The sequence below is a fragment of the Pongo pygmaeus genome, chromosome 21, assembly GCF_028885625.2.
Source record: "Pongo pygmaeus isolate AG05252 chromosome 21, NHGRI_mPonPyg2-v2.0_pri, whole genome shotgun sequence".
NCBI classification, from domain to species: Eukaryota; Metazoa; Chordata; class Mammalia; order Primates; family Hominidae; genus Pongo; species Pongo pygmaeus.
The window spans coordinates 37,692,627-37,717,547 of NC_072394.2; the positions used below are offsets into that span (position 1 = coordinate 37,692,627).

The 24,921-nt window shown below is 55.6% G+C and overlaps 4 protein-coding genes across 9 annotated transcripts in view; 1 reads left to right on the forward strand and 3 right to left on the reverse strand.

The window, feature by feature from the left end:
* The window catches only part of MMP24 (matrix metallopeptidase 24), a 53,893-nt gene extending 44,437 nt beyond the window's left edge, over window positions 1-9,456 (forward strand). The window contains exons 9-11 of the mRNA XM_054467145.2: window positions 1,903-2,041; window positions 3,712-3,978; window positions 6,424-9,456. Of these exons, the coding sequence (XP_054323120.1) occupies window positions 1,903-2,041; window positions 3,712-3,978; window positions 6,424-6,761 (744 nt within the window). The 3' untranslated portion in view covers window positions 6,762-9,456. The remainder of the gene's footprint in view (window positions 1-1,902; window positions 2,042-3,711; window positions 3,979-6,423) is intronic.
* MMP24OS (MMP24 opposite strand) lies at window positions 8,508-10,284 on the reverse strand. 2 transcript variants are annotated; one of them, XM_054466776.2, is made up of 2 exons: window positions 10,176-10,284; window positions 8,508-10,063 (listed from the first exon to the last, which is right to left on the reverse strand). In XM_054466776.2, exon 2 carries the CDS (start codon window positions 10,058-10,060, stop codon window positions 9,857-9,859), a length of 204 nt encoding a protein of 67 aa, XP_054322751.1. In that variant the 5' UTR covers window positions 10,061-10,063; window positions 10,176-10,284; the 3' UTR covers window positions 8,508-9,856. The 2 variants fall into 2 exon arrangements, with proteins under 2 accessions (XP_054322751.1, XP_054322750.1); XM_054466775.2 differs by having other exon boundaries at window positions 10,139-10,268.
* Window positions 10,285-11,048: 764 nt separating this feature from the next.
* Window positions 11,049-17,158, reverse strand: EIF6 (eukaryotic translation initiation factor 6). 5 transcript variants are annotated; one of them, XM_054466777.2, is made up of 7 exons: window positions 16,846-17,158; window positions 16,501-16,612; window positions 16,296-16,381; window positions 12,775-12,950; window positions 12,063-12,239; window positions 11,687-11,868; window positions 11,049-11,331 (listed from the first exon to the last, which is right to left on the reverse strand). In XM_054466777.2, the coding sequence occupies exons 2-7, from the start codon at window positions 16,605-16,607 to the stop codon at window positions 11,322-11,324; spliced, it is 738 nt and encodes a 245-aa protein (XP_054322752.1). In that variant the 5' UTR covers window positions 16,608-16,612; window positions 16,846-17,158; the 3' UTR covers window positions 11,049-11,321. The 5 variants fall into 5 exon arrangements, with proteins under 5 accessions (XP_054322752.1, XP_054322754.1, XP_054322756.1 ...); XM_054466779.2 differs by having other exon boundaries at window positions 16,885-17,146; XM_054466781.2 differs by having other exon boundaries at window positions 16,817-16,854.
* Window positions 17,159-18,037: 879 nt separating this feature from the next.
* Window positions 18,038-24,501, reverse strand: FAM83C (family with sequence similarity 83 member C). The gene is made up of 4 exons (XM_054466783.2): window positions 23,888-24,501; window positions 20,885-21,052; window positions 20,554-20,678; window positions 18,038-20,054 (listed from the first exon to the last, which is right to left on the reverse strand). Exons 1-4 carry the CDS (start codon window positions 24,398-24,400, stop codon window positions 18,617-18,619), a joined length of 2,244 nt encoding a protein of 747 aa, XP_054322758.1. The 5' UTR covers window positions 24,401-24,501; the 3' UTR covers window positions 18,038-18,616.
* Between the last annotated feature and the right edge of the window lie 420 nt (window positions 24,502-24,921).

Below are 24,921 nucleotides of genomic sequence, written 5' to 3' on the forward strand. Positions count from 1 at the left end.
CAGGGTATATCTTATCATCTGTCCTCCATCAGCCATGGACTGACAGGGTGGCAGTCTGCTTGACGTGTTGCAGGTTGGACTCTCGGGGAGCGAACTCTGAGGTGGGGTCTGGAATGCAGGATTTCGATTAGGGAGTACTTTCAGAATCAACATTTGTGAGGAGGAGAAGGAAGCAGGACAGGGAAGAGGGAGAAGTTAAGTGGCAACAGAGGCCCATGGCAGCCTCAGCCACCCCCGCAGGGAGCTCTGGAGCTACGGTGGCCTGTCATTCAGCCTACGTTGGGTCCAAAATATCTGGAACATTATGACCCCTACCTCATTCAATCACTGGATGAGGAAGGGCATCCACTGACTGAGGAGAGCTCTCTGAAGCAGGGAACATCCCCAAAGGGGCTGACAGTTGAAAACTGCCTGCTGGCCACACTGCTGGCCACTGGGGCAACAAGCCCTTCTCTGAAGGGGATCTGGGCAGGGTGGCTCCATCACACAGGATGGTGAAAGAGGCTGCCTCGTTCCCCTCGTGGAGTTCTCCCAGCACGCACTGAGCACTGCGCAAGAATCGGGCAGCGTGGGTCAGCCCCAGTCTGGCTTCTCACTGAGTGGCTCTAGGCAAGTCACCTGGCCTTTCTTAAGACTCCGTATATCTCAGATCAACTTAACAGAGACATGAAAGTCAAAATAAGGTCAAAAACCTGGATGTGAAAGTGCTTTGTAAAACACCTTTTAAAATACTAGCTTTTGTACCATCTTTTACAAATCATGCTTCTTCTTCTGCACTCATTCTACTTTGATCCAACTGAACTGTTCATAGGCAGTCTGGGTTTTATCATCCCCATTTACACATAAGAAAACAGGCCTGGAGGCTGGGCACGGTGGCTCACGCCTATAATCCCAGAACTTTGGGAGGCTGAGGCGGGCGGATCACAAGGTCAGGAGATGAAGACCATCCTGGCTAACATGGTGAAACCCCATCTCTACTAAAAATACAAAACATTAGCCGGGTGTGGTGGTGGGCGCCTGTAATCCCAGCTACTCAGGAAGCTGAGGCAGAAGAATAGCGTGAACCTGGGAGGCGGAGCTTGCAGTGAGCCGAGATGGCACCACTGCACTCCAGCCTGGGTGACAGAGCGAGACTCCGTCTAAAAAAAAAAAAATGAAAGAAAACTGAGGCCTGGAGGCTACAGGCCTTGCCTAGACTGCTTGTGTACCAGCCCAAGACTGAGGCACCAGTTACAAGAGGCGTTTTTACTGGGCTCGGACTATTTAGCTGCCATTTACTCAACATGGACTGTGTGCCCCGTACTGTTCTGGGCACTTTGCCTAGAATCTCTCATCTGATTCTCCATTATTACCTGCACTTGCAGGTGAGGCCCTAGGTCATGCAGCTATAAATGGAGGAATGTGAATTCATGCCCAGGTCTCGAGGGAATTCCCATGACTTGGCTTCTATGATCCTGGCCCTGTTGGATGGAGCCAGCCTCATGGAGGGCACTCGGCCCAGGCTCAGTGACCACCCCAGCCTCCCACTGTCCTGAGGACCAGTCTGGCTGATGTCAGTGACGCTCCACTGCCCCCATGTGGCCACTCCAGGCCCCAACATCATCCTTTCCGGCTCCCTCACACCTCCTTTTCCACACCAGGCCTGTCTGCTGTCTGTCTCATTGTCCACCCAGCAGCAAGAGTCAGCAGGAGGCTGAAATGAAGACAGTTACAGGAGCTTCCTGTCTTCCTCCCAGGGCTTCAAAAGTCAGAAGCAGCTAATGGACAGTCTCGGTGGGGGGTTGTCAGGCTGGGCCCGAGGGAAGGTGTTTGGCTGTTGGGACCTAAGCCCCACAGCTGCAATCACTGGGTTTGGAGGCAGGGCCTGACACACCTCTCTCCCACTCTCCCGCTTCCTCCCAGGATCGCTGGTTCTGGCGCCTGCGCAATAACCGAGTGCAGGAGGGCTACCCCATGCAGATCGAGCAGTTCTGGAAGGGCCTGCCTGCCCGCATCGACGCGGCCTATGAAAGGGCCGATGGGAGATTTGTCTTCTTCAAAGGTAATGTAGCCTGTGCTGTGGGACAGTTCTCTGCCCGAGATCTTGGGACCTCCTTTTTCCCATCTAAACTGGAAGAGGTGTGGTGGGAGACAGATGTCCTCAGAGGGCCCCTCTAGTCTAACGGAGACACTGACCTCTGACAAATCAAGTCAGAAAGTGAGACTGAGAATCTGTATGTGCTGAGGTTGGTGGGGTGATCAGCTTCGCCCACGTGAAGTAGAGTGTGGGACAAGCAATTGAAAACCACCCAGTACCTCATGGGAGGCCATCGGGTCAATTCTGTAAGAACCCAGAGGGAAGAGCTCACTCAAGCTGGGGAGGTCGGGGGAGGGTGTGGGAGGGAGCTAAGGTGCCCACCCTGTGCCCAGCACTGTGCTAGGTTGTTTCATGACAATTATCTTGACACGGGCCAGACCTCAGATGAGTGAGATACAGATAGTGAGAAGCAAGGAAAGCATTCCAGAGGGACAACGGCTGAATAAAGGAGCAGGGTTGGGATGTGTACGGACGTTCACAGGGCTTAGAAGACCCACCTGATGGCCACAGAGGCCCCACCTTGGAAAGCTGTGAGAAATGGCCCAGAAAGGTCATTTGGGGGCAAATCCTGAAGAGCCCTGGCTGCCAGGCCAGAATGTGGTCTTGATCCATTAGGCCAAGGCTGGAAATTCATGGAATGTTTCCGAGCAGCAGAGAACCAGAGGGCAGGAGGTGACAGACATGGCAGGGGCAGGGCAGCCATTTCTGAGGTGGTTCTGGAGAGCGCCACTCATGAGGCCCAAACCAGGGAGGAGCCGTGTGGCTGGAGGGCAGGGGACAGCTGCCAGGAGAGTCAGAGGGCCTCAGAAGTGGCTAAATACTTGGCCAGGCACAGTGGCTCATGCCTGTAATCCCAGCACTTTGGGAGGCCAAGGCTGGCAGATCACCTGAGGTCAGGAGTTCGAGACCAGCCTGACCAACATGGTGAAACCCCGTCTCTACTAAAATTACAACAACTAGCTGGGTGTGGTGGCACGTGCCTGTAATCCCAGCTACTCAGGAGGCTGAGGCAGGAGAATCGCTTGAACCCAGGAGGCGGAGGTTGTGGTGAGCTGAGGTCGCACCATTGCACTCCAGCCTGGGCAACAAGAGCCAAACTCCATCTTAAAAAAAAGAAGTGGCTGAATACTGAGAGGAGAAGGAAAGAGACGGTCAACAGTGAGGCTAGGACTCCCTGTTGGGGACTTGGGAGGCAGAAGGTGATGAGGAGGGAGCCCCTCTGTGGTGCAGATGAGGAGCTCTGGGAAGCCAGCCAATGTGGAGCTGCCCATAGGCCAAGGGAGGTCAGGGTTTCTGGGTCTGCTGCTTAGGTCCAGTGGGAAAGCCTCAGAGTCGGGTGTCACTGGTGGCAGGTTTGGGGAGTGGTAGTGCATATGCAAAGTCATGTAAGTGGCTGAGATCACCAGAGAGGAGAGAGGAGCAAGTCACATGAACAAAAGAGGGTAGGACTCGGAGCCCAGACAGCAGGGGCAAGTTGTCCAGGATCTGTGACTGGCCTCAGGCTTCCCGCCCTTCCCAACTCTAACTGGGCCAAGGGGCTGAGGGCATCAGGCTGTTTTCACCTGACACCGTGAAGATGGGCAAGCGGCACTGAGTGACAGGGGAAGCTGATCCTGGGCTCCTCTTGGCCACAGGTGACAAGTATTGGGTGTTTAAGGAGGTGACGGTGGAGCCTGGGTATCCCCACAGCCTGGGGGAGCTGGGCAGCTGTCTGCCCCGTGAAGGCATTGACACAGCTCTGCGCTGGGAACCTGTGGGCAAGACCTACTTTTTCAAAGGCGAGCGGTACTGGCGCTACAGCGAGGAGCGGCGGGCCACGGACCCTGGCTACCCTAAGCCCATCACCGTGTGGAAGGGCATCCCACAGGCTCCCCAAGGGGCCTTCATCAGCAAGGAAGGATGTACGTAAGGGCCGGGCCAGGGTGGGCATGGGGAGCTGGTTTTATGTGGTCCTCACCAGTGCCCACGGGCATACTCAGTGCCCATGGGCATCCAGGTTTGAGAAAACACCTGGTGGCAGACAACTGCCTCATATCTACCTATGTTCACATGGTCCATTAATTCACTTACCAGCTGCCAAGTCACACTTTTTCATCTGCAGGAATGATTCACAGCAGAGAGACGTTGTCATAGACTGATTTCATTCCTTCAGACAGCATTTCTCAAACACTTATCCTCAGTGTACTCCAGGGACGCCTCGAGTTACCAAATCTGAAAAGCAATGATGGGCATGCATGTTGCAAAGCCACTTTTTCACAGGGCTCGAGGGCAAGAAGATGGAAAGAAAACCTTTAAAAAAAAAGTTTTTTAAATTCTAAGAGATAAGGTCTCACTCTGTGGCCTAGGCTGGAATGCAGTGGCATGATCATAGCTCACTGCAGCCTCAACCTCCTGGTCTCAAATGATCCTCCTGCCGCATCAGCCTCCCGAGTAGTTGGGATTATAGGCACATGCCACTGTGCCTGGCTAATTTACATTTTTTTGTAGAGACAGGGTTTCACTATGTTGGCCAGGCTGGTCTCAAACTCCTGGCCTCAAGCAATCCTCCCACCTCAGCCTCCCAAAGTGTGAGCCACTGCATCAAGAGAGAAACTTTTTATGTTTCCTGAACTCCTCCTAGAAGCCATGCTGGCCACCAGCCCCCACGACTGCCATCAGACACTCAGCCTGTCTCCCCACCAGCCTAGGAGCTTCTCAGGAGCGGCCAGCCTGGCCAGATGCAGAGTGGGCCTCCAGGAGTGTTTGTTAAGTAGATCTCCATTGATATGGTCAAAAACACAGACTCTAGAGCTGGACTGGCTGGGTTCATAACCACCATAGTATCACTCACTATGAATCTGAGCAAATCTCTAATAAGTTTTCTGTTTTCTCATTTATAAAATGATGATAATAACGGTACCTACCTTTATATAATGGTTTTGTGAGGATTAAAGAAGACAAATTATGTAGCATGCTTAGAACTAATGCCTAGTACACAATCCATGCTGTATATTTTAGCTGCTATCGTCATCATCATCGTCATCATCATGGGTTTCAGTTTATGTGGATTGACAGGATTCATTCACTCACTCCATAATAATAGACAGCTTGTGTGGCGGGAGCTGGGGATGTAGCAGTGAACAGGACTTGCAGAGGTCCAAGTCTAGGGGCATAAAGCAAGATGGCAACGGACGCTATAAGGGAAAGACTCCCAGCACTTTGGGAGGCTGAGGTGGGAGGATCGCTTGAGGCCAGGAGTTCGAGACCAGCCTGAGTAACATAGTGAGATTCCATCTCTACAAAAAAAAAATACAAAAATTAGCTGGGCATGGTGACATGTGCCTGTAGTCCCAGCTACTTGGGAGGCTGAGGCCAGAGGATTGCTTAAAACCAGGAGTTTGAGGCTGCAGTGAGTTACAACTGTGCCACTGTACTCCAACCTAGGCGATGGAGTGAGACCTTGTCTTAAAAAAAAAAAAAAAAAAAAAAAAAAAAAAAAAGGAAATAAATGCTGGGAGAGAGCAACGAGCTAGAGCTAGAGGGGGCCATGTTAGAGACGGCTGGGAAGGGGTCTCCGAGGAGGCTTCACTGCTAAGAAAGCCAATGGCCACAGCTGCTATTTGTTGGCTGTCTTGTATACCTGATGCTTTACGCACAAGATCTCCCTTTTTGGGGAGCCTCAGAGACAGGTGACATCAAGGACCTAGACCATTGAAAGCCCTAGCCACAGTGGGAAGCCAGCCAATGAAGACGGCCTGAGCAAGCTGCTTTGCCCGCTGGCTGGGCCGCTCAGGCTGTTGCTGGAGCCTTGGGGTGGTTGCCCAAGGAGTGATTGGCAGGGCTGCCCAGCCTCTCCCCCAGAAGGCTCCCAAAGGTCCTGCATCTGTGTTGTGAAGTGATGTGTGCCAAGCCAAAAAAATCCATAATTGCAGAGAGGTCTCGCTGTCAACACAAGGTGAAATCTTGCTCCCTGCCTCCCTTGGCTCAAGCAGGAGCCAGGCTGAGGCTTAATGGAACCCACATGAGCGGGGCAAGGGGGACCTGTGGGCACAGTGTGACAGAGCTGTGACCCAGGCTTGCATGCAAGGGGTCCTGTCTGGGCAGCACAAAGTGAACCATGTCCCAGTTCTCCCTGAAGCCCCTCTGGTTTCCTGGCACCCATAGGATGACAGGCGGACCACTCCAGGTCCCAGGTGCCCCCCTCTGCAGCTTCTTACTCCATGACTTAGCCAAGCACTGTACCCCAAACCTCCAGGTGTGCCCACCTTGCCTCCCTTGCCACAGCACCTGTGCCCTCCTTCTCACACTGCCCCAGAGCAGGTGCCGGAAGTGTCTGGGAGTGGTGATGCTGGGCTGTATTTCTGCAGATTACACCTACTTCTACAAGGGCCGGGACTACTGGAAGTTTGACAACCAGAAACTGAGCGTGGAGCCAGGCTACCCGCGCAATATCCTGCGTGACTGGATGGGCTGCAACCAGAAGGAGGTGGAGCGGCGGAAGGAGCGGCGGCTGCCCCAGGACGACGTGGACATCATGGTGACCATCAACGACGTGCCAGGCTCCGTGAACGCCGTGGCTGTGGTCATCCCCTGCATCCTGTCCCTCTGCATCCTGGTGCTGGTCTACACCATCTTCCAGTTCAAGAACAAGACAGGCCCTCAGCCTGTCACCTACTATAAGCGGCCAGTCCAGGAGTGGGTGTGAGCAGCCCAGAGCCCTCTCTATCCACTCAGTCTGGCCAGCCAGGCCCTTCCTCACCAGGGTCTGAGGGGCAGCTCTGGCCACTGCTCACCAGGGCCAGCAGGGCCCTAGGCTGGGGTCGTACAGCTGAAGTGGTGGGTGCATTGGCCTAGGCTGAGCATAGGGCAGGGAATTATGGGGGCTGTGCCCAAGGATGGGTGTCTGGCACCCAGCTGCCAGCCTTCTGTCCTGGGCAAACTACTCCCTACTTAAGGGAATAGGCCAGGCTCCATCCGGAGGCAGGGACCATGCCAGGAGGAGCCCCTGTGGTCACGGCATCCCGTGGTGTCCATGAGGTACCAAAGCTCCACTCCTGGCTGGAACCCAGCACCCTCTGTGGGAAGCCAGCACTAGCTCTCATCCCCCATCCAGGAGATGCCACCAGTCCTGGTCCCCTTTTGCTAACAACTGCTGGTCAGATGTCCCCCTACCCCCACCCCACTGTCCTCCAAGGCTACAGGACCCCTGCTTCTGACACAGTGGCAACAAGCCTGGGTTTCCCTGCTGGCAGACGGCAGATCCCTCAGGAAACCTGCTCCACTTGTCAGGGTCTCTTCGGAGACCCAGGATTTAGGGTCACATGCTGCAGGCAGGGCTGTGGCCCAGCTGGGTCTGACAAGGACCCAGCTGTCACATCGTGAATATTTAAATGTCCTGTCACTACTGTTTAAAGTCCCATTTTGCAAAGGCTGCTTGAGGCTTTAGGTGAACTAGAGGTGACTGTCTTGGTGATGAGGCCAGCATAGTGGCCCTCCCCCAGGCGACAAGGACCAAGGTGCTGCTAAGGCCACTCCAGCGCCCAGACACCCCAGCAGCTGAGCTCTTGTCCTATGGCTACAGAGCTGGGGCAGAAGCTGACCCCATTTCTGGAGGAAGATCCAAGTTTGTGACCGTCCTCCACTCCCCTCTATTGTCCCTGTCCCCAGCTTTGCTCCAGTCTGTCACTTGCAGCCTGGGGCTCAGCCTCACCAATTAGGTGAGGCAGAGATGGCTGCAGGGCCAACACTGGCAGAGCCTGGGAGTCCTTCGGAAGGGGACCAGGGCATCTGAAGTGCTCAGCGCCCCCACTACTCCGAGGCCGACTCCAGCTACTCTGAGGCCGACTCAATCTCTCGGCTGGAAGCAGTGTTTTCCCAGAGCTTGGCCCTTGCTGACCTCGCTCACTGGGCCCATCTTCCCACACTGCTCTTAGAAGGGCACCCCTACCGGTAGCAGCCTCAAGCCGAGGGAGCTCCCTTTTTGACCTTCACTGGCCCGCCCTTCACTGTCTCTGGCAGGAATTCCTAGGGCTTGGCCTGCCTTGCTCCAGTACAGCGGAGGCAGCCCTGCTTGTCACTGAAGAGCCCTGGACAAGGCCAATGGGTTCATCAATGCCCACTGGCTCTCTGCCAAAGCCAAAAAGAGGTGTCAGGCAGTCTCCAGCGTGCTGGCCGGGTCTCAGATGCCACCCCTGCTCACTGAGCCTGCATGGGCCTTGCCCCCGACCCTGTGGTCTCTGGGATTGGGGTCGGCTTACCCTGTAGCACAGACAGGGACTCCTGCTGCCCTGGGAGCTGTCTCAAGCAAAATCTCTTGTCCCAGAGGTGCCCGTGTGGGTCCGCTGTGTCCCATCATCATCCTTGTTTTTTCTCATTTTGGCCAAGGGCAGGCTCCCTGGGACAGGCAGGGAACAACTGCGGAGATATTAGTGATTCATAGGTTTGTACAGTGTTTTATACTTTGCAAAGCACTTTATTAGCTCACACCTGTCCACTCACATGAAACTCGTGTTAGGCCCTGGGAGGCTGACGGTAACTCTCACTGTGCCCTCAGATGAAGCACAGAGAGGTGGTTACTTGCCCGGGCCAACCAGTGGGCTGGCTGGGTCTTGTGTCCCCATCTGTGGACCCCTCCAGGGTATGAGATGAGATGAGAAGTGTCTCCTGTATCCACCTCTTCCTGGCCTCCTTTCCCCCACTTCCTGGTCCCTGTCCACTCCTCAGGTTGGTGCTCTCACTTCTTGAAAGCTCTAGGCACCCCCGCCTCCCGCCAGGCTCCACATTGGCTCCTGGCAGGCCAGCTGAGAATGAACAGGAGATGGAGGCAGGCAGCCCAGGCTGCAGAGGTGAGGGATGTGGGGCCAGGCGCAGAGGGCTCAGCCTAGAGGCTTCCAATCTCAGATTCTCCTGCCTGTGGTCATCTGTTTGTCCATCACCCCAGGACAGGGCAGACAGAGGGGCAAAGCACTGGGGGCCCCAGAGCCTAGCTTCCCCTCAGCCTGGGGGACATCACAGCATTTCAGTGTCAGTCACATTTTAAACTGATCAGCCTTTGTATAATGTTTTTTAAATCATTTCTAAATAAAACAGAAATACAGAGTGTGTCATTTCCCTGGGATGAGGGAACAAAGATCAGGTTCCAAGAGTAACCTTAAGACGCTCTGGGAGGAGAACCGGGTCCTTTGGGGTGTCTGGGAGCTGCCCACGCATCTCCTCTGCCAGACCGGCAGTCAGATATCCTCCCTCTACAACAGGCTGGCCCTGGGGGCCCAGGGTTATTGGGGTTCCAGGAACACAGCCTGATGATGCCTCCTTAGGATCCAGGATGGGGAGCAGCCCCCCTCAGGAGTATGGGGAGGGTCACTGTGGCAAGGGCTTCTCCAAAGTCAAGGCCCCTGGTGCCATGATCTGGGACACACAGTCAAGAGCACGGTTATCAGCAATAAAGATATTAATAAAAGGCAGACGAAGTCAGGAGGTCAGCAACTTTGCAGGCTTACCAGGAGGCCTGCCCTGCCTGTGGAAGACAGCGACAGAGAGGGATGCCCCCCGACCCAGCCAGCCGCAGAAAGGGATGGGGTGGTCACGAAGGTCTGAGCTGGGTCTGGGTGTAGACTGGGAAGGCGGCCCTGCCGGGACTTCTTTCCAGTCCCCGGCGACCTCTTCAAATTCTCTGCTATCTCTGGGGAGCCTCGGGTGGGAGGGGGTGTAAGAGACGCAGGGACGTGGGGAGAGGAGACAAGGCAGGCAAGAACCACAGGGGACGGCGGACAGACGGGCGACATCCTCCGGAGGACGCCGTCAGTACCAGGAAGTGCAGGCGATGAGGAAGCGCACGTCGTCCAGCGGCCCCCATGGGCTGGGTTCGGGCTGGGGCTGGGGCTGGGGCGGAGGCCGGGGCTGTTCCAGGCCCTCCGGCGCCGCAGGCTGGGGCTGGGGCTGGGGCTGGGGCTGGGGCTGCGCAGGCTCCGGGGCGCCGCGACCGCCGCTTAGCTGAGCCCCCATGGTCTGCAAGAAGAGAAGCCCTTTAGGTATGGGTCGCCGGGATACCCCGCAAGGGCCCCGCCCCGGCCCTGCCCTCACCTCTCGCAGCCAGACCCGCGGGTCTCCCGGAACCCACCTCAGCGTCGGGAGGAGCTGGCGCCGTGACGCCACCGCGCACCGACCTCACCCTCCGCGTGTCGGAGCGGAAAAGAGGGACTCGACCCTGTGCTCCGGGGCGGGGCTCCGCGAACGTCCCCCGCCAATCACGCCCCAGCGCCTCAAGGCCCCGCCCCGCACAAGGGGACGGAAGGCGCCCCAGCAGCCTCCAAAGCGCCCAGGCCGGGAGGACGCTGGGAACCCGCTGCCCCGCCCCACGCCCACCCAGCCAAGGACCTGCAACCTCCATCCACCTTAGTCAAAGAATGCCCCGAAGCCAGGTGCCCCAGAGCTCTCACGAGGGCCTCACCCAGCTCAGGGGAAAATCGGAACGGACTCTCTGCCTTTCAAGGCCAGAGAAGACCGGGGCAGAAGTCGGGTGAAAACTGTGAGAACTAGACCAGGCGCCATGGCTCACGCCTGTAATCCCAACACTTTGGGAGACCGAGGCGGTGGGTCGCTTGAGTTCAGGAGTATAAGACCAGCCTGGGCAACATAGTGAGACTTCGTGTCTACAAAAAAATAAACAAAACAAACGAGGCGAGAGGATCGCTTGGGCCCAGGAGGTCGAGGCTACAGTGAGCCATCATTGCGTCACAACACTCCAGCCTGGGTGACAGAGGGAGACACTGCCTCAAAAAGAAAAAAGAACTGTAGTGGAGAGTGTTTCTTGCCCCAGGATGAAGCCTCACATCCTGATGGTGGAGAAGGGAATGGCGTATGTGGAGATGGTGAACTGGGTTGGGTGTGTGTTGTGTTCATCCCACCCTATCTTCCCAGAATGCTGGAACAACTGGAGAGTGCAGGGATTGTACACAGGCTGAGGGCCCCAAACATCACATTCAGAATGGCCTGGAGGGAACTGCACTTTAATGGGGTGGCACAGGACAGCAGAACCCTCAGCCAGCAGCCACAGGGCCTGCCAGCCAGCACAACAGAGCAGGTTTTTGCAGTAATGATAGATCCAGGCGATGAGCACAGGTGGAAAAGGGTTGGGTGCCCAGCCACTCAGTCCCAGGGAGCTCTCTGCCACCTCCCTGCCAACATCCGGTACAGATTGGGCGGAATGTGGAGAAGGTTGGCCGCAGTCCAGAGCCAGGAGCCCATGGAACAACTTGGAAGGTGACTAGGTGAGGCTGAAGAGAAAGGAAAGCGCACGGTCAGTAGCTGTTTCACAGAGTCCACCTCACTCTCAAGGTGCCTGCCTCAGCCTTCACCCCCGGACCAGCTCTGAAAAGCTGCTCAAGCAGCTACTGCTCTAGTATTCTAGCCCTGAAAAACCACAAAGATGAGGATTAGCAGATGCTCAAGAAATATTTTTTGAATATGCTGGCTTTTATCTGCTCAGCAGTGTGCAGATATGCTCTCACACTGGAGAAGCTACCAGAACAAACTGGTAGGCTCCCATTCTAAATGACATCTTTTCCCCATACTCTCAAAATGCAAGTTAACCCCCAACCCTGAGCAGAAGAAAGGAGAGGCCCCAGGTACCTGTCAACGAGGGAATCCCGCATGCTGGTGGCAATGGTGCTAGGCTGGCCTTCATTCAGCTTGAAGACACTCTCTACCACTGACAGCTCTGTGCTGGTTGTGTCCAGGCCACAGAAGGCACACCAGTCATTCACCACCATCCCAGCGGCAATCACCTCACTGCCTCGGTTCACAGTCCCCGCCTGCCAAGGGATGGGCTCAGTGTCAGTCACAGCACCAAATTCTCTCCCTCCTCAATGAGGACTCTCCCCAAACCCTGCTCCTCCCTGACCGGCAGCCCCAGTCCCAAACTGTGGCAGGTAATGACCCAGACTCCCAAACACTGGGCGAAAGGATCTGCCTCAGGAGACGGGGTTCAGAGGACAGGAATGCTTACCACAAGGGGGACTTGAAGAAGAGAGGACAGCTCATCCTGGTCTTCAATTGAAGTCTTGGGATGCACCAGCCCTCCCTGATTGCTGAAGACACAGTAGCTTCCTACTAGCACCTGGTCGGCCACTGTCTGTCTGAAGACTTCCACCTTGAGCACATCTGCCAGAATTTCTTCTGTCTCCTATCAATCAAAGATACTGTCTTCAGGGCTCAGAACTTACAGCTCCAGAACCAAGGTTCTCCATGCCCAGAAGCACCCAGGCCTTGGCTCCCTGAGCCCCTCATTTCTCCTATGTACCTCAAATGAAAGCCTCACCCACAGAAAGGAGGATGTACAGCTTAGAGCAGAGTAAAGGGCAGCTGTGAAGCCCCTAATATTCATGCATGCCCTGAACAGCTGGAGGCTGGTCTCAATATCACTTTTTTCCCCTCTCACCCACAGTCAAAAGTTTAACAGTCAATCACCTATCCTAGCCCAGGATGCAGGACTGGATGGTTCAATCTCCCCAATCCTGAAGGATTCATACCCTCCCCAGCTTCTTTCTGACACTTGATAAGGCCTCTGTTATCACTATTCCAACGAGTACCTGAAACTCAAGGGCCCATATAGAAAAACCACAGGAGAGACCCCTAATTCCTGCCTGTTAAGGAAGAACAGTGGCTAACCACTGACTAAGATGGCCCTGTGACTCTTGGGTCAAGTTGGGCTGCCTCACCCTGTCCAAGTCTGGGTGGACCAAGGCCACGTAGTCATTGCAGGTGGTGACATTGCCCAAGGCTGAGAGCCGCTCCTCCACCCGCCGAATCTGCACTGTGTCTGGGAGGCTGTTGCGAATGTGTTGCAACTCCTGGTCGGTGGTATTGTTGGGCACCAGGAGACCGTGCCTGTTCCCTGGAGAAACCCAAATTAGAGGGTGAATACACAAGATGCCTGCTGAGCCCTAGGGGCTGAGGATACCACCCAGCCCAGCCCAATCAGCTTTCCCAGGAAAGCTTTAGGCCCAGAGCCCAGCCCTCCAACCCACTGATCTGGAAAACACCCAGGGCAGGCCAGAGACCACCCAGGAATCCCAATAAATCCTGCCTACTTCACCATCACCAGCCGGGAGGGAAGTTGAGCTCTTGGCATTAGTTGTATATTTTGCTACTTAAAAACTGAGCTGCCGGGCGCAGTGGCTCACGCCTGTAATCCCAGCACTTTGGGAGGCCGAGGCAGGCAGATCACAAGGTCAGGAGATCGAGATCGAGACCATCCTGGCTAACACAGTGAAACCTTGTCTCTACTAAAAATACAAAAAATTAGCCGGGTGTGGTGGCACATGCCTGTAGTCCCAGCTACTCAGGAGGCTGAGGAAGGAGAATGGCGTGAACCCGGGAGGCGGAGCTTGCAGTGAGCCGAGATCGCACCACTGCACTCCAGCCTGGGCAACAGAGCAAAACTCCGTCTCAAAAAAAAAAAAAAAAAAAAAAAAAAACCTGAGCTAACACTACACACATAGCAGAATGGCTAGATTATTATTTTTTGAGGCAGAGTCTCACTCTGTCACCCAGGCTGGAGTGCAGTGGTGTGATCTCAGCTCACTGCAACTTCCGCATCCTGGGTTCAGGTGATTCTCCTGCTTCGGCCTCCTGAGTAGCTGGAATTACAAGTGCACGCCACCATACCTGGCTAATTTTTTGTGATTTTGTAGAGATGGGGTTTCACTGTGTTGGCCAGGCTGGTCTCAAACTCCTAACCTCAGGTGATCCGCCCACCTCGACCTCCTAAAGTGCTAGGATTACAGGTGTGAGCCACCGCCCCCAGCCAGAACGACTAAAATTTTTACAAGTCATCAATTCCAAGTGTTGGCAAAGATATATGGAGCAACTGAACTCTCATACTGAGACAGGAGTGTAAGCTGGTCAACCACTTTAGATAATTATCTGGCATCATCTGCAACTACTACTAAATAGTCACATAACCTGTGACTCTGCCATGCCACTCTTAGGCATTATATACCCAGTAGAAATATGTACATGTGTTCACTAAAAAAACATAGCAGCACTATTACTTTTTTTTTTTTTTTGAGAAGGAGTCTTGCTCTGTCGCCCAGGCTGGAGTGCAGTGGCACGATGTCGGCTCACTGCAAGTTCCGCCTCCCCAGTTCACACCATTCTTCTGCCTCAACCTCCCTAGTAGCTGGGACTACAGGCACCCACCACCACACCCGGCTAATTTTTTTGCATTTTTAGTAGACACGGGGTTTCACCGTGTTAACCAGGATGGTCTCGATCTCCCGACCTCGTGATCCGCCCGCCTCGGCCTCCCAAAGTGCTGGGATTACAGGCGTGAGCCACCACGCCCGGCCAACAGCACTATTCCTAACAGACCAAAGTGAAAACTGCCCAAATGCACTGTTGATGGAATGGATGAATACGCTGTGATATACTTACACAAAACACACCATACAGCAACAAGAATGAATCGTCTACAAATACACGCCAATCAATTTCTGAATTCCAGGTCACTTCCATCATAAAATACACAAGGACTAAGCTAAAATCTCCCTTGTTGTCAGAACTTGCTTCAAGTCCTAAGGGCATGGTTAGAGATCAAGAGTATTTTAACTGAATAGGAAAAAATAGGAAAATACTTTGAGGTCACTAGGCTTAAGTTTTTTTGTTGTTGTTTTTTTTCTTTTGAGACACAGTTTTGCTCTTATTGCCCAGGCTGAAATGCAATGGCACAATCTCAGCTCACCGCAACCTCCACCTCCAGGGTTCAAGCAATTCTCCCGCCTCAGCCTCCCAAGTAGCTGGGATTATAGGTATGTGCCACCACGCCCGGCTAATTTTTGTATTTTTAGTAGAGATGGGGTTTCTCCATGTTGGTCAGGTTAGTCTCAAACTGCTGACCTCAGGTGATCCACCTGCCTCGACCTCCCAAACAGGCTTAAGATTTTTGAAAATTAAAGTTAAAAAAAAAAAAAAAAAAAAAAGACTTCTAAAAGTGATCTCAATGAGCAGAACTAAGAAACAATGGGCAGCAGTAATAGAAGACAGATCCAGCTTAAGGAAAGGACCGGCCGGGCGCAGTGGTTCACGCCTGTAATCCCAGCACTTTGGGAGGCCGAGGTGGGAGGATCACCTGAGGTCAGGAGTTCAAGACCAGCCTGGTCAACATGGTGAAACTCCATCTCTACTAAAAATACAAAAAAATTAGCCGGGTGTGGCGGGATGCGCCTGTAATCCCAGCTACTTGGGAGGCTGAGGCAGGAGAATCACTTGAAGGGAGTGTTGCAGTGAGCCAAGATCGTGCCATGGCACTCCAGTCTGGGCAACAAGAGCGAAAACTCCATCTCAAAAAATAATAATAATAATAAAAAGGAAAGGACCAACGACCAGAATTAACAGTGCTGACAGGTAGGAAGGTAGGGTAGAGATGTGGTAAAGGGAATTTAAGATTCCAACGTAACTGAGCAGGATGAGCGCGTATCTTAGCTAATCTTTAGAGAGACAGAAATGGATGCTTAGAAAGAGAAAGCACCTTGCCCAGTCAGTGGCAGGGAGAGATGAGATACAAATCCTCGGCTGGGTATAGTGGCTCTCGCCTGTAATCCCAACACTTTAAGAGGCCAGGGTAAGAAGATCACTTGAGCCCAGGAGATCAAGGCCAGGTTGGGCAACACAGGGAGGCCGCGTCTCTACCAAAAATGTAAAAATTAGCCAGGTGTGGTGGCACGTGCCTGTGGCCCTAGCTACCTGGTAGGCTGAAGTGGGAGGATCACTTGAGCCTAAGAAGTTGAGGATGCAGACAGCTGTGATCTTGCCACTGCACTCCAGCCTGGGCGAAAGAGCAAAAATCTGGCCTCAAAAAAAAATAAAAAATAAAATAAAAAATAAAAATCCTTCTCCAACACTAGGAACTAGGTGTGGAACTTAGTGAGTCACTTAGGTCAAGTCTCAACTTCCTCATCAGTCAAGTTAGGCCAGTAACTCCTACCTTCTAGTGTCTTTGTGAAGAAGGAATGAGAACAGGAATGAAAGCACTTTACATTATCTGTTATTACTGTTATCCAGCAGCCTTTGCTAGAGGGTTGCCCCCGATTTCCTGACGCTTGGCCTGAGAGATTCTATAGTGCCCAGAGATAATAGATGATACCCTGGGAATCCCTAGGTCACTCCGGGTTCCCTCCGGGGGTGTAATTAATGGTGCTCGGAGACCACTCCCTCCCTCGGCGTCCTCCACCTGCCTTACCCACACACATGCGCCCGATGATGCGGCAGCCGGCGATAGACGCGTGCACCACGGGGATGGTATCGGAGAGCTCGCCCTCGAACACACTGTAGGGACATGGACTCGGTGGTGGTGGGGCAAAGGGGCCGACACCCTCCCACTGCCGGAGCTCTTGACTCCTGCGCACGCCTCCCCGCCACCGTAAGCCCCGGGGCTCCCGCCGCACCTGTAGAAGTTCTCTGAGCCTCCGATCGCCACCAGACAGTAGGTGTTGGTGAGCTTGGCAAAGCAGCCGATCTCACAGTTGTTCTCGAACGACGCTCGGACCGCCATGAGGCCTAGGGATGGCGGAGCCGGGAGTTCAAGACCGGCGGATCCTTTCCCAAGTATCCCGGCCTCCGCCCCTCAGGCCCCGCCGCGACCCCACCCCTCTCAGCCTCCCCGCCCCTCCGTCCTCGGGTCCCGCCCACTGGGCCCCCACCAGAGCCTCCGGCCCTGAATCCTCTGGCCCCCACCCCTCCCGACCCAGGACCGGAGCTGACCCTCCCAGGTTCCCCTCACACCAGCTCACCAAGTAACCAATAACAAGCTCCGCACGCGGCGACTGTACCTTGGACTCCCTAAAAAGGTTTCCGTTTCCACTTCCGTCCAGGGAGACTTCCGGGAGAGCCCGGCCCTCCCCGCCACGCATCCAGCCCCTCTACCTCCAGCCTCCGGCGGACTCTATGGTCGCGAGCGGTCTGGGCGCGACCCCGCCTGGCCCCACCTCTAGCCTGCTCGCGTTCATTCATTCATTATTCATTCAGGAGCTTTTTAGGAGCTGTCATCGACCTAGACCTCCGGCTGGTCGGTTGTGAGGCATGAGGGAGAGGAGGGGCCAGGAGTGTCTCGCGGAAGGGTTGATGATGGAGGTATTGAGCGAAATGAAGCCGGAGGAAGGGCAGGTTTGGGGAAAGGGATGAGTCCCACTGTGCCTTGAGGGACAGAAGTCCATGTCTGGAGCCCAGCAGGGGAGTAGAGAGCTGACGAATGAGATGAGGGGCTGAAGACGGGTGGACTAGAAGAGGCTACCCATGGAGAGAGTTCCAGGAGGCAGAAGTGCGGCCAGACCAAGGCTGGAGAAAGAGCGCAGCCAGAGAGGGAAAGGCAGCCAGGCTGCAGGTGCTGGAGAGAGGGGAGGACTGAGAAAGCAGGGGCTCAGGAAAAGGCTGGAAAGGGGTCCAGGGTGGGCAAGGATGTGGGTGCTGGTTGGCTTCCACGATGTGCCTCTCGCACGGCCTCTATCACTCACTCAGCAGCCAACTTCTGTCCCCAGGATAGTGATGCACATTTGGCCCTGCTGCACATTTGGACAGGATGAACTTGGCCCACATTTTGTAGAATCTGCAAAAGCCCCGGGTTCTCTCAAAATGTCACAGTGGTAGCTTGGAGCCCCTGGACTCCCCCAATTCCTCCTTCGGCATTCATCCTCCTCCAGGGGGCTCCCCATAATTGGCCTGAATGGTGCCCTTCGCATTCCCCCAAAGTGCCCCTCCCATAACTCCTCAAAGTTCAGGATACACCAGGCGCTGTGAGTCACAATAAAGTCTGCCTTTATTGATGTGTATCATGTTTACTGTCCCGGGCAAGTGGTGAGTTCAGGAAAATGGCCCACAACCTGTCACAGCCTGTACTTCAAGAGACACACAGCAAGATGATGATGACGACAATGATAATGATGATGATGATGATGATATGTGTGTGTGTGTGTGTGTGTGTGTGTATTTCCGGGTATCCACATACTCTGCTCTTCCTCACTCGTTCACCTCAGACCCACTCAGTCCTCTCTAGGGCATCTCTTCACCTGATTCCCTCTACCAAAAATTTTTCTAACTCTCTCCTCCCTCTGTCCAAAACCTCCCCATCCTTCAGGGCCTGGCTCAAAGGCCACCTCCATCTCCTCTAAGAAACTTTTCTGACTACTCCACCTTCTCCATGACTCTCTGCCCTTTGTTTTCTAACACCCTCTGTCACTGGTTAACCTTTAACTGGATATGGCTCTGACCCCTTCTCCAGCAGCTTGTGCATTTCACCTCTGTCCCCAGGTCTGAGTGTGACCCACCTGTCAGCTCTAAAGGCCCAGCACAGGGCTGGAAACACAGCCTAGATTCAAGAAGATACTGGTCGGGGTGTGTGTGTGTGTGTGTGTGTGTGTACACAAGAATCTTGAGCCCAGAGAGTGTGTCTGACCTGGGTTTCTAGACACCTCCCTTCCCCAGTCTGGGACCTGAGCAAGTCCAGAGTCTTGGTGGACAGAGGAGGGGCCTGCCCTTGCCAGTGCACCCCCCACGCCAGTCCTTTGGCTAGGACTCAAAGCGGCTTCGGAGCTGCTTGAACTTGGACTTGTTGTACTTAGTGATGAGGTCCAGTTTGCTGTGACCCAGGGTCAGCCGTTTCTCATCCCTGACCAGGTCACTGTTACCACCATTGAGGTGGCCACCCTTGGGACCCCCGGGCTCGGTTCTCTGCCTGGCCCCTTGCAACTGATGATACTTGGTGATGAGGTCCAGCTTGCTGTGGCCCAGGGTTAGCCGTTTCTCATCCCCAGACCCAGCTCCAGCCGTGCAAGCAGGGCTTGATATCGGGAGACCATTGGGCCCAGGCCCCTCACCACGGAATGGGCCGAACTTTGTGATGAGGTCCGGCTGGCTGTGCCCCAGGGTCTGCCGCCGCTCATCTGGAGCCTGTCTGGCAGGTCTGGCTAAGGAGTTGGTTTCAAGGGGCACTCTGGAGCCCTGGGCCTTGGGGTACTGCATCAGGAGGTCTGATTGGCCATGGCTTTGGTTTAGGGACAGCTTCCTGTCCTCCAGGGCCCGATCACCAGGTCTGAGGGAACTCGACTCAGGGGCACCCCCAGTACCCAGGGCTCGGGACAGGAGATCCAGCTGGCTGTCGGCCTGGCTTGGGGACAACCTCGTGTCCTCTGGGGCCTGCTCGCCAGGCCGAAGGGGGCCTGAGTTGGGGGTAACCCCAGAGTCAGGGTCTCCCACTTCTCGGGCTCTGGGGAAGGGGACAAGGAGATCCAGCTGGCCACGGCTCTGGCTTGGAGATGCCTTCTTCTCCTTCTCCTCCACTGTCTCCAGGGCTGTGCCAGGTACCCATCGACCCCACAGGGGGCTGGGCTCTTGGCTTCCTGGGAGCCCATTCTCTGGGAATCGGGACAGAGCTGGGACACCCCGATGGAACTGGAGGAGGGGCCGGGAGCGAGGAAGCAGAGGTGACCCCACTGCCAAGGTCAAGGGGCTGGTACTATTATGGTTGAGGGCAGGGGAGGACTGGGACCACGGGTATGCCCCTAGCTTGCCGAGGTTGGCCCTGTAGAGCCCAGGAGGGGAGCCGTGGTTAGGGTCTGACAGTTGGCGATGTAGGGAGGTCTGGCCACTGGCCTCACGGCGGGCGGGACCCAGGGACGAGGACACTACACCCATGTCACTGCAATCACCACCTCCTGGTAGAGTGAGGTAGGAGGAGCAACCCATAAGCGGTGACCGCTTGATGCTGCTGAGGCTGGTGCTGGAGGGCGGGGACGACGTGGGGCTTGGGACGCCAGGCCTGAAGGCTAGGGCCACAGGGGGAGGACGCAGTGCCCGGGGAGACAGCGGGTCCTCACCACCACAGAAGCCCTCCACAGGCCGCGACTCAGCGTACAGACAGCGAAACTCCTGGTCAAAGTCTTCCACGATGCGGCCCCTCAGCTGCAGCACCATGCTAGTGTGGGCCTGGCTGCAAAGCCAGGTGAAGCTGGGGGCAGAGGGACAGCGGGGTCAGGAGGCAAAGTGCAGGACCCTGGGGGTCAGCAGGAGTCACAGCCAGGGGTGCATACCTGGTCCAGCACACTAGACCCAAACCCCACCACCACGAGGGCTCACAGCGAGGGGCAGAGCTCCGACTCCAGAGTCTGTGCTTGCCCTAGCCCTGCTTAGTGGGCCTGGGCACATGGCTGCCCTCAGGGCCCCAACTTCCCCATCTGTAAAATGGACTTGGGGGAGGTTCCCTGAAGTCACTCCAGTTCCACTGTGCATAGTCATTTTCTATGCCAAGGGTATTAAAGTAATCATTCCCCTAGAGTGAGCTCCTCCAGGGCCGACGTCCCCGACACCCTCCCCCGAGCCTGGCATGATGTCTGGCACATGGCAGGTGCTCAGTCCGTGTCCGAAGGGATGGATGAGTGGAGGGAAGCTCAGAGCTGCCAGCCAGTGGTGCAGCCCCAGGCCCCCCTCGCCTCCTCGCGCCTGCTCACCTGTAGCTGCCCGCCACCACTTGCTCACAGTCGATGAGGACAAACTTCTCCAGGGCCTGCCCCGTGAAGCGGCGGCCAGCCTTGCTGCAGTATGTGTCCCCACACGTGCTCCGCACACGCATGTTCTAGGTGGAAGTAGGTTGGGAGTGACCTTGAGAGAGTGAGGTCTCAAGCCATGTCTCTGCCCCATGGGGTCTCTAACTCCAGACAGCTAAGGGAACCCACCCCCCACTCCCATTGCCCCCCAGTGCTGACTGGCCACCCACTGGCTCCCTTGCCCTCCCTGACTCCCCGCCCACACCCCTGGTTACTGCCCCTGGTCCTCACTGACCGGCAGGTGCCCCCCATTGAGGTCCATCTTGTAGCACATCTCCAGGAAGTGCCTCAGGTGCTCCTGGGCCAGGAGCAGGTACACAGGGACACCACGCCGGCTTGAGGCCTCCATGAGGTCACACAGAAGCTCCATGTCAGTGAATATGTCCATCACCACAGCCACCACCTGAGTTGGGGAAGGCACATGAAAGTTCAGCACTGCCCAGGGCACTCCCCACATCCAGCCAAGCCTGGGGCAGGAACCTGGGCCCCAGGAAAAGAGCACTGGACTGAAAATCAGGAGACCAGAGCCTTCAAGAGCAACTGAACAGGAAGGGCATTTAGCAGTGACCTAGCCCAGGGCTTCTTAACTTGGGCACAGGCAGATTTGACTGTCTTCTTTTTTTTTAAGGGTCAGTGTCTGTCTCACTCTGTTGCCCAGGCTGCAGTGCAGTGGTGTGATCATAGCTCACTTCTGTCTAGAACTCCCAGGCTCAAGCAATCTCCTCCCAACTCAGCCTCCCAAGTAGCTGGTATTATAGGCATGTGCCACTATACCTGGCTAATTTTTTTTTTTTTTTTTTTTTGAGACAGAGTCTCACTCTGTTGCCCAGGCTGGAGTGTAGTGGCACGATCTCAGCTCACTGCAACCTCTGCCTTCCGGGTTCAAGCGATTCTCATGCCTCAGCCTCTCAAGTAGCTGGAATTTCAGGCATCCGCTACCATGCTCAGCTAATTTTCTGTATTTTTAATAGAGATGGAGTTTCACCATGTTGGCCAGGCTGGTCTCAAACTCCCGACCTTGTGATCTGCCCGCCTCGGACTCCCAAAGTGCTGGGATTACAGGTGTGAGCCACCACGCCCGGTCGCTAATTTTTTTAATTCTAATTTTTTGTAGAGATGGGGGTCTCACAAGTTGGTCTTGAACTCCTGGCCTCAAGCGATCCTCCCACCTCAGCCTCCCAAAGCACTGGGATTACAGTCAAATCCCAGCCCAGATTTGACTGTCTTGAACCCCTAGCTGTTTGAAAGCATTTGTGTGCATCCTTCTGTGCACCGAGTGTTTATCCACCATCAGATTCCCAAAGATGACTGCGGATTAGCTGTGCTAGTCCAATGCTCCCTCTGCACTGAGCCCCAGATGGGACAGAAGTGAGAAGGAGAACCCAGACCCCAATTCCCAGGCAAGTTCCTGGCACTCCCCCGACTAACTCCAGCCCAGCTCTGACCCAGGGACTGTCTGTCTGAGGCTCCCTTCTCCAGGGTCACAGCTACAAGCCACTTACTGGGGTCTTCACTGCCCTTTCTCAGCCCTGCCTCAGTTTCCCTGTGAAGCCACAGAGGTCTGGTGTGACCCCTTACACTGCAGACTCTCTTACTTGCACCCATGCCAAATGGATCCAAGTTTTCTGCTCAGTTGAGGGCTGGGCTGGGGCTTGTGCCTCCATCCCATATAAAGGGCTGCCTCAAAGAGGCCCCTGAAACCTTCTTGGCACCTCCCAGCCCCCAGCTGGCCTTTCTTCCCATGGCACATATCTGCTATGAGAGTCTCCTCTCCCAGGCAGGGCCAAGAGGCAGGAGGTACAGAGCATAGCACTCTAGCTCTGGAGTCAGAAAGAACTGGGTTCAAACCTGGACTCTATCACTTCCTGGTGACACAGCTTTGGGTGAGTCGCTTCACCTCTGGAAGCCTCACCTTCCTCATCTGTTAAGTGGAGATAATGATAGCCATGTCTCAGAGTTACGGGGAATTAAATGTGAAAATGCTGAAGACATAACAGAGCTCTATACACATTGGGCTGCAGGGCAACGCAGCATTTCCCAAGGTCACTAGCAGTCGTGACAGCCCAGTGCATGAGCCTGGCTCCTGGCCCAGGATAGAGGGGTCTAAATGGGGGCTGAGAAGGCGAGGCACTGGGGGATGCCCTAGTTCACAGCACAGGCCTGGCCAGGGTGGGGGAACAAGGACAGGCAGGAAAGATCAAAGAGGCAGGGGTGAGGAGGACGACAGCAGCAGCCTCACTAATAACCCCATTCCTGATGCCAATCAGGCCTGGCCGTCCCCTGCCTGGGGCACAGGCAGGCTTGCCAGGGAGGCTCTGGAAGTACCGGTGGGATCCCAGCATCCTGGCTTCCCATCTCTGCAGCAGGAGCCTAACTCTACCTCAAACCCTGCCAGGGATCATCTCATCCATTCCCCTGGAGTTGGAAGCCAGGGCTTCAGAAGGGAAGCTGTGCTCGTGTGTGGCCATAGCCTTTCTGGGTGCCGACCACCCCTACCTGCCCTCCCAATTCTCCTTCTCCTGAGCTCCCGCTCCCCATCACTGAGCCCAGCAGCCTCCTCTCCTCCTTCCTCCTTGGTTCCAAAGCCCAGCCCTTAAGGCCACGCCAAAGAGGCCCACACACTGGCCCCTTCCCCTGCTTCAGGCCCAGCTGCAGATGTGGTGCAGGAGGGTAGGGGGCAACTAGGGACCTGAGCCAGCAAGAAGGGCCGGACTGCTCCCCAGGACCTAAGTCAGAGAGCCTCTGTCTCCCCGAGCCCTGAGCTCTATGTCACCATATGGACCTCCCTGGGCAAGTCCCAAGCCCCTCTCTGGCCTCAGTTTCTTCTTCTATAAGTGAAGGAGGTGACTCAGATGTTCCCCAAGGTTGGAGTTCTTAGTGTGGGGATCATAAAACTTTTTGAGAATCTGATTTAAGGTAGTGGAGCATCTTCCAAGGTAAAGATGCAGCGAGGACTCCTCCCTCCAACCTGCACCACTTCGTGTGCATTTCAGGGGATTGTGGAGTCCCTGACACCCATGCCCTGTTCTACGCTCATCCATACTATTCCTGGGTACCAAGCAGTTGCCAAGGTAAATATGGGATGTCCCCCTTCTAGGAGTTTGCAATCTAATAGTGCCAGAGGTGCTGGTCCTCATTCTGCCCCTAAGTCGCTGTGTGGCCTTTGGCTGGTCCCTTCCCTCTCTGGACCTCAGTTTCCTCCTCTGTGAGATGAGTGATGGAGAGATGAGGCCCTTACCGTGCGGGCCTGGCTGAAGAGGAAGCGCAGCAGGTCCTTGATGTTCTTGGCCTTGTCCCTCTGGAAGTGGACCACGGCCTGGGTGGGGCTGAAGCCCGTGGCCTGTGGCATCTCGGGCCAGCCCAGGTCCAGGTCTGGGGGGTCTATGTCAGAGGCCATGGGGAAGTAAGTGCCTGAGGTGACTTCGGAGAGTAGGCTGAGGCGGTCTGGCCCAGAGGCCTCCTGCCCCTGGGCCTCGCTGAGCTCAGGGCCCCCGCGCACATGGCTGGTCATGTAGTCCACATCCAGGGCGCTCAGGAAGGGCAGCTCCCGCTCCTCTGAGATGACCCGCAGGTAGGCAGTCTCACCCCGCTCCAGGAGGGCATCGGCCGCCAGCCGAGCCGCCTCGCTGTGCCGCAGCACCAGCGGTGAGCTCTCCCGCCACCACGGCAGCTTCAGCTCGTCCACCCGGCCCCGCAGGGGTCCTGCCATGCCCTGGGCTCCCAGGCCCCCCGGCCCCGGGCCTCCGAACATGCCTGCCACGCGGCTGCCTCACCCGCCGGCAGGGCCCATGGCCTGCATGCTGGGCTGGCTGCAGCAGGAAGAGGAGACCAGCAGAACCGCCTTCTGCCCGCCCGCTCGCTGTGTGTGTGGCAAGGCCCCCAAACTGTTGCCACCCTAAATCAGAGCCACGCTCCGCCCTATTGCCCCTGGCCTCTGGAACCTGTCAGGTCAGCCCCACCTGTCTGCCTGTGTTGGGACTCGCCTGCCCAGGGAAGCGGCAGTGCCAGGCCCTCGGTGCACACTCCTACCTCCCTCTCTTCCTCCCAGCAACGCCGCCCCATCCCCACCAGGCTCCCAGCAAGTCTCCAAATGCTGACTTCCCAGGACCCACAGAGGTTGAATTATAGCCAAGAGGGGCCCAGGCGGCTCAGGAACACACACTTACACGCACATGCACACACTGCAGGTGGGTGAGCAACTCAAGACACCCAGGAAAAGACATGAACACCCATGCGGACGGGCACACTGACAACTGACCGATACACAGACAT

Excerpts from the sequence above, each read along its gene's own strand:
- MMP24OS (XM_054466776.2), bottom strand. The coding sequence starts at position 10,060 with ATGGGGGCTCAGCTAAGCGGCGGTCGCGGCGCCCCGGAGCCTGCGCAG.
- EIF6 (XM_054466777.2), bottom strand. The coding sequence starts at position 16,607 with ATGGCGGTCCGAGCGTCGTTCGAGAACAACTGTGAGATCGGCTGCTTT. Across the intron at positions 16,382-16,500 it reads GGCTCAGAGAACTTCTACAG|TGTGTTCGAGGGCGAGCTCT; the intron begins GTGCGGCGGGAG and ends ATGTCCCTACAG. Across the intron at positions 11,869-12,062 it reads TTCTTCAAGTCCCCCTTGTG|GCGGGGACTGTGAACCGAGG; the intron begins GTAAGCATTCCT and ends ATCCCTTGGCAG.
- FAM83C (XM_054466783.2), bottom strand. The coding sequence starts at position 24,400 with ATGTTCGGAGGCCCGGGGCCGGGGGGCCTGGGAGCCCAGGGCATGGCA. Across the intron at positions 20,679-20,884 it reads TCAATGGGGGGCACCTGCCG|AACATGCGTGTGCGGAGCAC; the intron begins GTCAGTGAGGAC and ends ACTTCCACCTAG. Across the intron at positions 20,055-20,553 it reads GTGGTGGCGGGCAGCTACAG|CTTCACCTGGCTTTGCAGCC; the intron begins GTGAGCAGGCGC and ends CTCTGCCCCCAG.